Source organism: Phoxinus phoxinus (genome assembly GCF_949152265.1).
Source record: "Phoxinus phoxinus genome assembly, chromosome: 20".
In the NCBI taxonomy this organism is placed as follows: domain Eukaryota; kingdom Metazoa; phylum Chordata; class Actinopteri; order Cypriniformes; family Leuciscidae; genus Phoxinus; species Phoxinus phoxinus.
The window spans coordinates 27129720-27143829 of record NC_136895.1 but is presented as its reverse complement, the minus strand read 5'-3'; the positions used below and the strand labels follow the sequence as shown (position 1 = coordinate 27143829).

The window sequence follows — 14110 nt, the reverse complement described above, 5'->3', positions numbered from 1 at the left end:
AGGCCTACACAAAATACTATAAACATGGGGTTAATACTAGAGACGAACTGACAATTGATTTTACATCTTTCTACTCAGATCGTCAGTGGTGTGATATTGATTTAACTGATAAATGACACCATCTGGTGGATTATTTATTTTATTTGTGAAATCCAGCAGCTAAAACAGCATTATAGTAATGTGATCTTAACACCTACTAACATGTTTCATTAACTACATCTCAACTCTTGGTAAAATGTGTTGGTCATTATGGAAAACTAGCAGTATTATTTTATTTCTACATGACTTTCCACTTCCATCAGCGCTTTAATAGGACTGAGCTCTCATGTTAATCTGTCATGTTTAGTAAATGTGTCTCTAGAGAGCAAGAGTTGAATCTAGCAGGGCATTGAACATTGATCTATTTGTCAGACATTACTTTATATTACTGAAGCTGTTGGCCGATTCTGCTGTGGTGGTCTAATTTTTACAGACTGAACAAACCAGACAATAGCAACAAACACAATTTTTGATGGATTTTTTTTATTATTTTATTAATATGCATCTGTGTTTGCATGTCTTAAGGCGTGGATAGTGTGAGTGTGTTTCTGTGAATCTTGAGGGGTTGAAGAACTAACACAATTTAACTTCCTCTTTTTGAGAAACAGTTTTACCTAAAATTAAAGAATGCAAAATGTCTGATAAAAATATAGTTTCTGTGAGATCTTAATGTGTGAATGTGAAATATTAAAATGTATCATACTATGTGTATGTGAAATATAACATTGATATTCAGCAGCATATGCATCTCTCTATATCCATGACCTTATACTCATATACTTGTGCTGTGACCCTACAGATAAGAAGTGTTAGTTTCAGTTATTATTTGCAGCTCAAGCAACACTTCATTATTTCTGAGAAGTTTCCACTATACGTGTTATTCTGACGCCTGTGTCCACCCATCTTTTCAGTGAAGAACATCATGTTAGCCCTATTTGGACGGGATTAGTTTTTACCAGGGTAGAAGGAGTAATGTACTTTTACCATAGGATGTCTGTAATAATAATGGCCAATTTGCACGGGATAAGATATCTCAGTAAAACTATAAGTGGGAGTAATTCGATTTACACACCACAGTCACTTTTCTGTCGTCATGTGTGAGTTACGTTGCTTCCTGATACCCCATGCGCAAACACAGCCTATAACCTATATTTGTTTAAAACAGTTTTAGTAAAATCACGATTTATTAATTAAATTCTGCTTGGATTGTGTTGGTAATAGGCACTTGTCTATCATTAAAAGAAGTTTTGTGCCACTAAAAAGTGCTTTCAACCTCCTTTTTGATCTGAACGGTGTGGAAAACACTCGAGTTTTGGCACAGACTCGTCCCAGCGTCTAGAGCAAACTGAAGGATCACTGAAATGGCACATTTGGACGGGACTAAAATCCCTGAGAAGCTCTGGTAATAATTACTTTATCCCACCTCACCATGTAAAACTAATCCCATCCAAATAGGGCTTTACACAATTATTTATAAATTAGTAGCTAGATAATAAAAAATAAAAATGCAATGCATGATTTTTTTTTTCAAGGTGTGTATAGGGTAGCGCAGGGCACAACCTACACACACCTTGAAGAAAAAAAATCATGCATTGCATTTTTTTTTTTTATTATTATTATCTAGCTACTTGTTTTTAAAACTACCATCCATAAGTGATGATTTATTTTGTTTAATCCATTTTGGGAAGTTGCTAACTAAAAGCAATAACATTTTCCAATAGTAGTCTTTTTACAAACACTAGCAGTGTAGCATGACAGACGCCAACCACCTGAATCATGTCATGTGACTGAATACTTCACATTTAAACTTTCTTCAGCAGCCAGTGAAAAACACTCATCTGTTTTACACTATTAAAAGCCTCAAAAATACTTTTTGTCTGCATGCATGATTGTATAATTTAGGCTGACAAGCAGGGCCTAACAATGCTATGCTAACCTGCTAACTCTGACCACTTGTTATTAGAGTGTAATGATACCATGTGCTTACACTGTAAAACTAGCGCTCTCTAGTGTGCATAATATGAATTTACCTCTACAAGAATTACCAGACAGTTGATGACCCCCATAGGCTTAATGGTATGGGGAAAACAAATATGAATGGATGGATGTCAATGGGGACCAGGAACGGTTTGGAAACCTTCCAAATATTTTATTTTGTGTTCAGCAGAAGAGAGAAATTCATACAGGTTTGGAACAACAAGAGGGTGAGTAAATGATGACCGAATTTGCATTTTTGGGTGAACTATCCCTTTAATGAATCATTCAGACTGAATCGCGATTCGAATCAAACCATTCTGCTAACCCGTTGTGCCTATTCATTGAAAAGAACCGACTCAAAAGGGCGATTCCTTAACGAATCGGATTGGATCTCATTCTAAACAGCCGACAGAAAATACAGTCACATAATATATGATAGCTGAAATAAGGAATAGCCTATCAAATTTAGGAATAATTTTGATTTTATTTATTTATTTTAAAATGGCGACAGAGAAAATTAGTGATTTGCAGTAGGCTATAGTTTAAAGCAGAATTTATTGCTATAACGGTCCATAAATTACATGATATGCCAAGGATTTACGTTAGAAAAGTTACAAACGATTTCAACCATAATTCAATCGGCAATTTAAAACAACAACAACATTTTTTTAAGCAGTAGAACAGTCTCGGAAAAATTAAGATCAATCCCAAATGTGTCTCAAAATCTCACCTTGAGGGATCCCGATGGCTTAAAATGATGAAGATCTGCACCTTCTCCAGCTTTGCAGGTCTGAGGTTTCAAAAACTTCCAATGCTGGTGTTCCGTGTGGTTGCTAGTTGTTTACTAGTCTAAATCAGTTTACGAGTCAAATCAACTATGATCCTGGTCGGGTCCATCATTCGTTCCAAGTCTTAGTGATCTAGGCTACTTGCAAATTACATCTGTGCTATATTATTTTTTTGATTTAATGTTAATCTCCACAACTAACAAAGTGATACTTTCCAACTTCTGCTAAGAAACGTGCAATATAGGCTAATGCCACTTAATTCATATTTACAACTCATGCGGAAGTCCATAACTTTTGTTGCAGAGAGAGTCAGGGCGAGAGTGCTTGTGACGTCTCGCAAACATGGCGGCACGCAGCGAGATGTAAACAACTCATGCTAAACATTCGCTAATAAATAAATGGAATTGATCGAAAATGACACTACATTATATTAAAACCTGTGAGTAAATGTTTTCGTAATATGGTGTGTGAAACACGGATCCTCTCTGAACGGTAACTTGTGTACGCTACACAGGATTCGGTTGCTAGGAGAGTTTTGTGTTTGACAACGAACAACTGCAAGCTTCTATTTTAGGCTTTTTTGTGTTGATTTAAAGTTATCCTATGACTCTCTTGTTTATCAGCTAACAAGAAAGCCACTAAAACGGCTCTGTGTTTAAAAAAAAAAAAGTTTAAAAGTTACCTCCTGATTTCCCGATAATGTATTTTTTTATATTATTATTATTTAGTTTCATGTTATTTATTTTTATTCACGTATTGTATGTTTAATTTATATTGCTTTAAATATTTTATGAATTATGTTTTTAGGAGACTATCTCTTACTGTATGTACTTTACTGCCTTGCATTACCTTGAGTTTATTATCCTGTGTGTGTGTGTGTGTGTGTGTGTGTGATATGCGTTTATATACTGTCTATGGTGATATGTATCCCCTGTGATTGTTCAATAAAAATAAAAAACTGTAAAGCTGCCATGTTATCCTGTACGTCATCAGCAAATGGACCGCCTTTTTGGTCGGTAATGCGGAAATGTCAAAGCTGGAACCCAAACAGCAGATGTAAACACCCTCAGAAATTACACTATAACATAACTAGGGATGAATCATATTCTCACAGAATAAACGACGCCTGTAATTACATTACTGTGCTATTTACACAGAGAAGAATGACGATTTCGTCATATTAAGGATATTAAAGTAACCTTTTAAAAGTAAATTAGCATACAAAAATAATAATGTACCATGGTATTCATAGTTTTAATATGACCTTTTCTATGTTAGACGGTTCAGAAACTTTCTGTCTGGTAAAACATTACCATACTTTTACAGTGGTAAAAATTACTATAATAACAGTGCTTTTTATGACTTATATTGCACTAGAGCGTCATCTAGTGTTATTAATCAGAAAGTCACCTTTCCAAGATTAGCTCCACCATATAAATGGGCCTATATAAAACAGAAAGCTTTTAAATTAGTCGATTAGACTCATGTTTAGGATTGAGTTGAACAGCTGGTCAACGCTAGTAAAGGTCAAATGTTGAATAAAAAGGTGAAAGTTTAGTGCATTAATGTTGGCAGTTGAATGTACGGAGACACTATGATTCACAAAAAAAAAAAAAAAGAACAGTATTGATGATACAGATAGGCCTACACAAAATACTATTAACATGGGGTTAATACTAAAGACAAACTGACAATTGATTTTACTGATATTAACATCTTTCTACTCAGATCGTCAGTGGTGTGATATTGATTTAACTGATAAATGACGCCATCTGGTGGATTATTTATTTTATTTGTGAAATCCAGCAGCTAAAACAGCATTATAGTAATGTGATCTCAACACCTACTAACATGTTTCATTAACTACATCTCAACTCTTGGTAAAATGTGTTGGTCATTATGGAAAACTAGCAGTATTCTTTCATTTCCACATGACTTTCCACTTCCATCAGCGCTTTAATGGGACTGAGCTCTCATGTTAATCTGTCGTGTTTAGTAAATGTGTCTCTAGAGAGCAAGAGTTGAATCTAGCAGGCCATTGGACATTGATCTATTTGTCAGACATTACTTTATATTACTGAAGCTGTTGGCCGATTCTGCTGTGGTGGTCTAATTTTTACAGACTGAACAAACCAGACAATAGCAACAAACACATTTTTGGTGGATGTTTTATTATTTTATTCAGTGAAGTGAAGCAAATGTTTTGCATTAAGCTTAAAGCAGCAATACAAAAAATCCAGAGCTGAAACTTCTCTAATAAAATAAATAAAATGAACAATCAAATTTAAAAATAAAATCAATAAATTCACACAACAAAGATAAAACATCACCCGTAACAAATTATTAAAATTCATATTCACAATCAGAGAGTAAGATAGGCTGATTTACTTAAGATACCACAAAACTCAGAGAAATTGAGGTGAGATTAAGTGTTGTATAGCATAACAATAAGGCACAGTTTATAATGTAAGCAAAAAGAAATAAATGTGGAGATTATTCCTGCATTAAAAGCAGCATATCAAATTTCGTACACAGAGCAAAATTGTCAGAGTGACACAAACATACGTTTCTAGGAACTTTTAGAAAGTGTTAAAACTAAAGCGTCACATGTCATTCCTATAGTCCATACATGACATTTCTCATCAGATATTGTGTCTAATAATTGCAGAAACAGTAAGCGGCTTATCCAGTATGCATTATGTGCACTGAGTGACAGGTGACAGATATGAAATTTGATTTAGATTAGATGTATCTGCACACAGAGGATTTTAGAGGCTCACATGAGGAGAAATATGACTGATTCATTTTGAATAATAAAAAAATGTCACTTTGGTTTCATACTGAGGCTGTTGGGAGTTTTCCTTTATCACAGGCCCGTCTCTGGCTTATTTCTTCTGTGTTTAGTGGAATCTGACAAAAACAAGATATAAAGAGACAGACAGATTTAAAAAAAAAAACATGACACAAAATACCAGTGTTTTGGATGTATAGTCGGAAGTGAAGGGTTTTGTAAGACTGGAAAAACTGGTTGGAGAGATTGACTGGTCTATGAGACAAAGGACCTTGCTGGAAATTAACACCTGACCTCCCCCATGCAGTCTCACTCCCTCTCACAAACACCTAAAAACTCACACAAGAATATATATGTGGTTTAATGTGAATGATTATCATTGAGTGTTATGTTTAGTGTCATTTGGAATGTCTCAGAGTGAGTGGTACAGAAGTCTCATTTCCAGATAGGTAAATCAAAAGGAAATAAAAGTTTTTTTGAAGTTTAGAAAAACTGGCTCAGAAATGAAGCCAAATGGTCTTCTCCATCCCCCACTAGATAGAAGCCACCATTTGAGGAGTCACCTGGTCAAGGAAGATAAATAGGATTCGAAGGGGTTAGCTAGCTAGCTCTCTCTCTATCTATCTCTATCTCTATCTCTATCTCTATCTCTATCTCTATCTCTATCTCTATCTCTCTCTCTCTCTCTCTCTCTCTCTCTCTCTCTCTCTCTCTCTCTCTCTCTCTCTCTCTCTCTCTCTCTCTCTCTCTCTCTCTCTCTCTCTCTCTCTCTCTCTCTCTCTCTCTCTCTCTCTCTCTCTCTCTCTCTCTCTCTCTCTCTCTCTCTCTCTCTCTCATATTGAACCTTTTTAATTCATGGAGTCAGATTAAAACGAGATAATTGCATATGTGAATATCTTATTTAACCCAAAATACTTTGTCATGAGAAAAGACGGAACACGCAAGAAACCTTCCCCGTATTATTGGAAACCCTCATTGGCTTACAGTTTTGATCAATTAAATGTGTCACACAAAAGCATTTGTTCATAACAGTGAAGAATCCACTCAAATTGGAAGATCAGTGGATATATTAGACATAAATACCATATCAATACAATATTACTTATGTTAAGAACACTTTCTAAATATCTCAAGTTAGTGTCTTTTTTAGGAAACAGATTTTGATCTTCATGATTATTTAAAACAATTTAAAATGAGCAGATGTTTTAAAATAGATCCGATCTCTTCAAATGTAGGCTGTTTTTGAAAACTTCACCGATGTGTGATTTCACAGCATCATGAGGATTGAGACAGATGTGATAAAAGAGCAAAATTCAGAGGATTTCTGGCATCTGTCTCACTTTCTCATGTTCATAAACCGCTCATTGCAGTGAAACGTGATTTTTATATAAGTCACAATCCTTCATCAAAACAATTCACATTGCTAAAATAAGAACAGATGTTAATAATGATAAGTGAATGTATTAAATGAAATATTTACTTAAATATTTAGTTACTTACCAGCGACATTCAACATCTGTCACAGACGCTCATACTGTAGTAGAAACAGAGAAATATGGAACATAAATAACAAGAACAATAAAAAAAAAAACTTATACAAAACAACACCACCATAATTTGCTCCATATCTTCATAATCTGTCATATCACTGCAATCTTTAATATTTGAGTATTAATGATAGTTCTTTATAATGCTGCTGGATAAAGAGCAACATGAATACAAACACATAAGCACAAGAAAGCACAAGAACGTTTACGGATGACTGAACATCTCCTGCTACAGCTTTACACTCTACAGCACAGTATTTATCTCACACTGCATCAGCTGAACGCTAATACTTACACATTTGTCCCTTTTTCCAGTAGCCATAGACAACACCACCAACAGCAGCACCCACCGCCGCAATAACAGCAATAACTATCCCTGCTATCCCACCTGGAGACAGACCGGATCCTGGAACTGCTGAAGAGAGACAGACATTAATGTAACACCACAATAACAATCCCTGCTATCCCACCTGGAGACAGACCTGATTCTGGATCTGGTTTTGGATCTGGTTTGGGATCTGGTTTTGGATCTGGTTTTGGATCTGGTTTTGGATCTGGGTTTGGATCTGGTTTTGGAACCACTGAAGAGTGACAGATATTCATGTAACACCACAATAACAGTGACGGTGAAGGAGATCAGTGCATACAGAGCTGTTGGTTTCTAGCAGGCACTTTTACACTTGTAAACATTTTCAAAGATTACTGGAGTGTTTAGCAAGAAAATACAATTTCAGATTTTCCTTCACAAAATGTCACACTTAGTTCAATGTGGTCCTTTCCGTTTAAATTGCGAAATTACTAGTTATTTCCTATAACTGGAAATCTGCTTTACAAATTTCAAGATTCGAGACACATGGACTCCTTGTATATCTTGCATGTTTAACAATTGTTTTCAGAGCATTTAAGTACAGATAAACTAATTAAAGAAGCGAATAATAACATTGAAATGAATTAGACACTCACCACTGACACTGACATTGAAGGTCTTGCTAAAGGAGTCGACGCTGTTGGAAACTTTATATTCTCCAGAGTCTGAGGTATTGATGTTTGAGATGGTGAGATCTCCAGTCTGAATGTTCAGTGTTAGTCTGCCTTTGAACTTCCCATCAAGAGCATCATCAAGTGGGGCCCTACTAGCATTTATAACTCTAGCTATGAGAGTGCCTTGAAACCTCCAGTCTATAAAATCATCTGTCTTTATTTCAGAGAGACCAGTCTTTAGAGGAACATCATTTCCCTCAGTCACCGACATTGAATCACCAAACACACCTGGAGAACAAAGAGGAACAGTTAAAATTATAAAACACTGTCAGCATACAGATTCAATACACATCTGCATTTTATGTAAATACATTTTATCTGATCACATTTTGAAGGCAGCATCATTATATCCATCGTTATCTATAACATCTCAAAACCATGTAACAGCAATTGTTTGGCAGTGGAGCTACAAATGGCATCCAGATAATTAGACCCTTTTGCTGCCTCAGAAGTCTCTCATGAGGTATTTTTGTATGCAAATGTTGACTGCAAAGTCACTGCCTGATAGTCTTCTATTACATTCCAGTATACAGTAAATATTTAACTTAATAGTGATCGGAACAGTGTAAAGGTCTGGGATATAAATTTTGTGCTCATTAATTCTATGACAAAAAACATAACTAAGGTATAAAGCAATGTAAATAAGATTATGATGAAATACATAAAACACATCTCATTTCAAATTACTATAGGTATATTTTATATGGACTATAAGACTATAACAATAGATAAACATGGGTTTACATTGACAAACTATCAGCATCATCATTCCCAAACCCAAAAATGAACACTTGGATAATCACGTGTAGGATAATTAGCTGGACTAAAAAGATTAACCAAAAAAATAGCAATTCCGTATTTTACAAAAGTGAAACCAAAAAAAGTTTAACAACGAAGCATACGTTAATCCTTACCTTCCATAAACGCCATGAACACAAAGAACAATAAAATGTTTTTCATACTGCTCTAGATTTTAGTACATCAGAGGTTTCCAAAGATGATCGGTGGATATTTTTTGTAATAATCTGCTAACGTATTCCTGGGCGTGTCACTCACGATCGACAGAAAACCAATCACTCTCAAAAACAGTTTGAAGATCAACGAAGAGGCTTTACATTAACTGAAAATGTACTGATGAATATTCTTGATTATATATGTACTGCTGAAAGAGATTTGCGGATCTTTATCTTCTATTATTGTGATAGTAAAAAAAAAGCGCAAAGAACCTCTGACACGGCCGCTTCTTCTTCTTTTAATATGATTGGGGGTTGGCAACGGCAACCAGCACATGCTGATGTGCCATATTACCGCCACCTACCGGACTGGCGAAACAGGAAAGAAAGAGGGGTATAGAAGGTAAAACAACCCTAAATTATCTCTATTAAACCTGATTCTTCGGATATTTAATTAAATGTTTGTAAACATGTTTGTAAATGTTTTGTTCCAACGAATTACCTTTCAAGAGGCTTCCTTTCGGTTCCTTACCAGCCATTTGAGAGGCACTTATAATCGACGCGCTCTAAAACCAACGGAAAGTAGCATATAAGTAGTTATTATCAGTAGGCTTGTTTGAGATGCGCCTTGCCTCGCGAGAGTAGGCGGCTGCAGAGAGGGGAGGAGTGAAAAAAGTGCAGGCAAGCCGGACAGATCTCTCTTCTCGCAGTGGATCAGACACCACCAACAAGATCAAAGGTGGATATCGCGGGATTTACGCTCGTGCACGGTGTTGCTAATAAACTGGATGAAATTAAGTTCTGTTGCTTTTTTAAGAAAATAAATACAATGAACACAACAAGACACTCAAAGTTATTGTTATTTAAGTACCAAAGACTTGTTTATCAATAATTTGTACTTTAATTACATTATGTTTTATAGACTTAAAAAAAAAATATGACAACGATCAAATAACCCATATAGATTACACTGTCACACAGAGAGTTTTGGAATACTCACACATCATTGCCTACAGATCTTTACTTTGAGATACAGGGTAAGATAGTTCACTCATAAACCAATGAGATGTTACAAGTGTAAAAAATGTGGTCATGCTAAATTGTGTAAAGGAACTAAAAGGTGTGCTAAATGTGGTGGGGAACATGATTATGGGGAATGTGGAGAAGGGGTGAGACCTAAATGCTGTAATTGTGGAGGGGGACACAGTGCGGCCTACTGGGGATGTGAAGTAATGAGAAGGGAGACTGAGGTTCAGAATGTGAAAAGAAAGGATAGAGTTCCTTATGCAGAAGCAGTTAAAAGAGTGGAGCAAATATAGAGGAGTAATGAAGGAAGTATTAGAGAGGAAATAGAGACAGCGAATGTATGGCCTCAGAGACAAGAGACTTTCAGGGAGGAGAAAAGGGAGAGGGGTGAAAAGAGGGACTTGGTTATCTTTATTGCAGGGGGAGTTAATGCAACAGCTGAGGTTAAATCTAAAACTGAAAGGATTCAAATTATCGCAAAGCAGCAATTCAGCATTTGGGCATACTAGATTTAAAATGGGAAGAAATAAGGGATTTTCTTGCCGTACACTCAAGTCAGGAAGTAAAGGATGATTTTATTAATTATGTTCATCCTACAATGGAATGCAAGGAGTTTGTTGTCAAATGGTTAAGATTTTAAACAGTTTATAGATAGTATGAGTGTAAATAATGTGTATTCAGGAAACATGGTTAAAACCTAGATTTGATTTTGTTTTAAATAATTATATTGTCATCAGACGAGAGCAAAGAAGTGGTGGGGGCTGTGCTACCTTTATAAGGAAGGGTGTATAGGCCCTTACTGATTAAGAAATTATTATTTATTAATTCATATTAATATTATTTAATTCACACACACAAACAAACTACTGTAGCAATAAATAGCCAACATTTAAATGTGTGGAGGGAACAGAGAGACTGACATGGAGATTACTGAACCCAAACGAAGGAGTTTAAAGGGGGGGTAAAATACTTAGTTTCAGTCAATCTCATGTTAATCTTGAGTACCTATAGAGTAATAGTGCGTCCTTCATATCTCCAAAAAGTCTTTAGTTTCATCATATTTATAAAATAAAAATACAGCTTTCCGATTCTAACCGGAAAAAGCCGAGGTCCTTGATTCTGGGCGTGGGCGGAGCTATAGAGTCAAGCGGGAGCGCCCGGGAAGGTTTGCTTATTATCGATCGTGGTGCGGTATGCCATATTACTATTTATATATAGTATTTGGTTTGCAAATCCAGCGACGACCTGGGTCTTGTTAATAAAACATTCGTCACTGAAATGACCAGAACACAAAACCGCACTTGCCACACTCCTTTGCTGTCCCGGAAATACAAACTGCATCCACTGTTCCAGTAACACTGGGTTCTTTGGGAAGCTGAACAAGGTAAACTTTCCCTCACATCCCAAAACACACTTTTTTGGAGACATTCTTGACATCAACCATTCCTATTTAGCGCTGATGATGATGATTTCCGGTAGTTGCGCGTCGATGCATAGATATTATATAGAGATATATGATGTCTATGCGTCGATGAGCGCGGTCTTTCTCTCCTCTGGTCGACGTGTGCGTGAACGCGCTTTTCCGAGAGCAATGCCCATATAAGGAGTTCCACTCTGGTCTACGTCATTAGATCTACGATAGAAAAAAACCAGCCGAAACGTGTTGCAATCCGGAAGTATGATTTTCAGCACAGAAATTCTCTGTTATTCGTTCAAAATAAATTTTCAAACTTTGGCCATTATTAGCATGAGAATCCATCTCTTTAACACTGTAAACAACTCTGAATACATGAAACACCATTGTACCCCCCCTTTAATGAAAAACAGAGCTAAAAGTACAAAATAAAGCAGGGCAAAACAACCATTAATAAAGATAAAAACATTAAAAAACACATTAATCCAGAGTTCCTGACAGGAATTACATGTGTGGAAACTAGCGGCGATGAGACCGTGACGTCATGCGCGTGCACTCGAGGGGGAGTCATATTCTGAGTCAAAATTCGGCACAAAACCTGTTCAGCGTCATTATAATGTGAAACTTAAACTTTAATCTAGTTTTAGTTTTTGTCAAACATATATACCTAATCAATATTTAATTACAAACAAAGCTAAGGAGGTATATTCAAAATTATACATAGAATTTACCCAGTTAAACAATACTTTGAAATTTAAAAAGTGAAAAAGTGATTTTGATTTTAATTGCACTTTTTGTGACAGTTGCCTTGGTTAATTTATTTTGGCACTGGCCATTTGTAAGAGCATTTTGGCAAAATGTTTGTGATTTTAGAGAAACTTTTGGAGAACTATAGAGACAAGCATGATCATGTTTATATAATAAATATTATTCTTTTAATGGCAAAATTCTATGTTCACAAATGTAAATTTTCCTGTAAAAAAACAAAAACCCTGTTTTATTTAATTTAAGAAAGAAATTGAGCTTTATATAGACTCAATTTGATTTTCTATGAAGCAAAAAGCAGTTCAAACTTTGAAAAATGTTATATGTCTAAATGTCTTCACCTGTATACTATATTTGTAACATGCTCTTCTTTTTTGTTTATAATAAAAATGAAAGTTTTTGTCAAACATTTCTTGGAAATGGTTTGTTAAAGTTGTTAATGTGACTATATATGTGCTACATTAAGTTTGGACTGAATTACATTTTTTTGCTTCTCAAAAATCATCATGGCCAGCAGCCATGTCACCCTGTAGCCCAAGACTGGTCTCCCCCTGAAGTTAAGCAGGGTTGAGCCTGGTCAGCCTGAATGGGAGACTCCTGAGAAAACTAGTTGCTGCTGGAAGAGGTGTTAGTTAGGCCAAAAGGGGGTGCTGGTGTCATGGGTCCTGTCCAAGGGTGTAATCCATCCGCGGAAACCGAAGCTTCCCCGGGGGCCACCATTGATTTGCAGAACATCTGCTGTTAGCATGCTGTAATGCTTCAAATTGACTTCACTTTTCTCCATTGAAGTCTATGGGGTCACTGTGTCCATTTATTTTACTGTCAATGGTCCTAACGCCCCATAGTGACAGGTGATGTTGAAGGTTAAACCAAGGTCCTGACTCTCTGTGGTCATTAAAAATCCTGTGGCACTTCTCGTAAAAGAGTAGGGGTGTAACCCCGGTGCCCTGGCCAAATTTGTCCCTTGGCATCTGTACGTCCATCATGGCCTCCTAATCATCCTCATATATATTTACTGATTGGCTTCATCACTGGTGTGTGGTGGGCGTTCTGGCGCATTATGGCTGCCGTCGCATCATCCATGTGATGCTGCACATTGGTGGTGGTTAAAGAGATTCCCCCCTTCTATGTAAAAGCGCTTTGCGTAGCCTACCCAGAAAAGTGCTATATAAATGTAACAAATTATTATTATTATTATTATTATTTATTCAGCCTCCAACGTATTTGTTAAAGCGCTGTAAGTCATGAACCAGGCCAACCAGCCACGAGGTGAATCACAAAATTACAAATTCAAATTTCTTAAATACATGGGAATATATTCATTTATTTGCGAATGATTTTACAAGTTCTTTCCGCATTTAAAAAAAATATGTTTTCTTAAATTCGTTCATTGTTGAATGCGAAACATTGCATTGTTTGCGGACTTCGCTCCAGTAAAGAAAATGGCATGCTCATGTGCCGGCGCACAAAGAGTCTAGCCAAGTCAATGCCCACATCTCTTTTCCGAGGCTGCATCCTTCGAAGGCCACATTCAAAGACCAATTGCGTCACTCACCGCGGCGTGACAAAGGCAGTCAAAATTCGAAGCCTTCTCCAAATGCGGCCTTCGTTTCCACAGTGAAATGAAGAATACAACAGATGGATCCTTCGCGGCCTTGCCTACCCAAGGATTCATTGTGTGCAAGTGACAACAGGATTTTTTGAGAGAAATTACCTGATGATTTTTAGACAGTTGAATACAACTTTCAAAAAAGTCTAGTACAAACGTT

General features: G+C 36.3%; 1 protein-coding gene across 10 annotated transcripts; it reads right to left on the bottom strand.

Annotated features, from left to right (window-relative positions):
- Positions 1-4954: 4954 nt before the first annotated feature.
- On the bottom strand, positions 4955-9889 carry LOC306989005 (uncharacterized protein). 10 transcript variants are annotated; one of them, XM_079594274.1, is made up of 6 exons: positions 9098-9442; positions 8106-8411; positions 7625-7723; positions 7438-7554; positions 7096-7129; positions 4955-5714 (listed from the first exon to the last, which is right to left on the bottom strand). In XM_079594274.1, exons 1-5 carry the CDS (start codon positions 9141-9143, stop codon positions 7125-7127), a joined length of 573 nt encoding a protein of 190 aa, XP_079450400.1. In that variant the 5' UTR covers positions 9144-9442; the 3' UTR covers positions 4955-5714; positions 7096-7124. The 10 variants fall into 10 exon arrangements, with proteins under 10 accessions (XP_079450400.1, XP_079450396.1, XP_079450398.1 ...); XM_079594272.1 differs by lacking the exon at positions 9098-9442 and adding an exon at positions 9639-9889 and having other exon boundaries at positions 4956-5714; positions 7438-7557; XM_079594273.1 differs by lacking the exon at positions 9098-9442 and adding an exon at positions 9639-9754 and having other exon boundaries at positions 4956-5714.
- Positions 9890-14110: the final 4221 nt, after the last annotated feature.

Excerpts from the sequence above, each read along its gene's own strand:
- LOC306989005 (XM_079594269.1), bottom strand. The coding sequence starts at position 9,143 with ATGAAAAACATTTTATTGTTCTTTGTGTTCATGGCGTTTATGGAAG. Across the intron at positions 7,724-8,105 it reads CTTCAATGTCAGTGTCAGTG|TGGTTCCAAAACCAGATCCA; the intron begins GTGAGTGTCTAA and ends GTCACTCTTCAG. Across the intron at positions 7,558-7,624 it reads AAAACCAGATCCAGAATCAG|CAGTTCCAGGATCCGGTCTG; the intron begins GTCTGTCTCCAG and ends GTCTCTCTTCAG.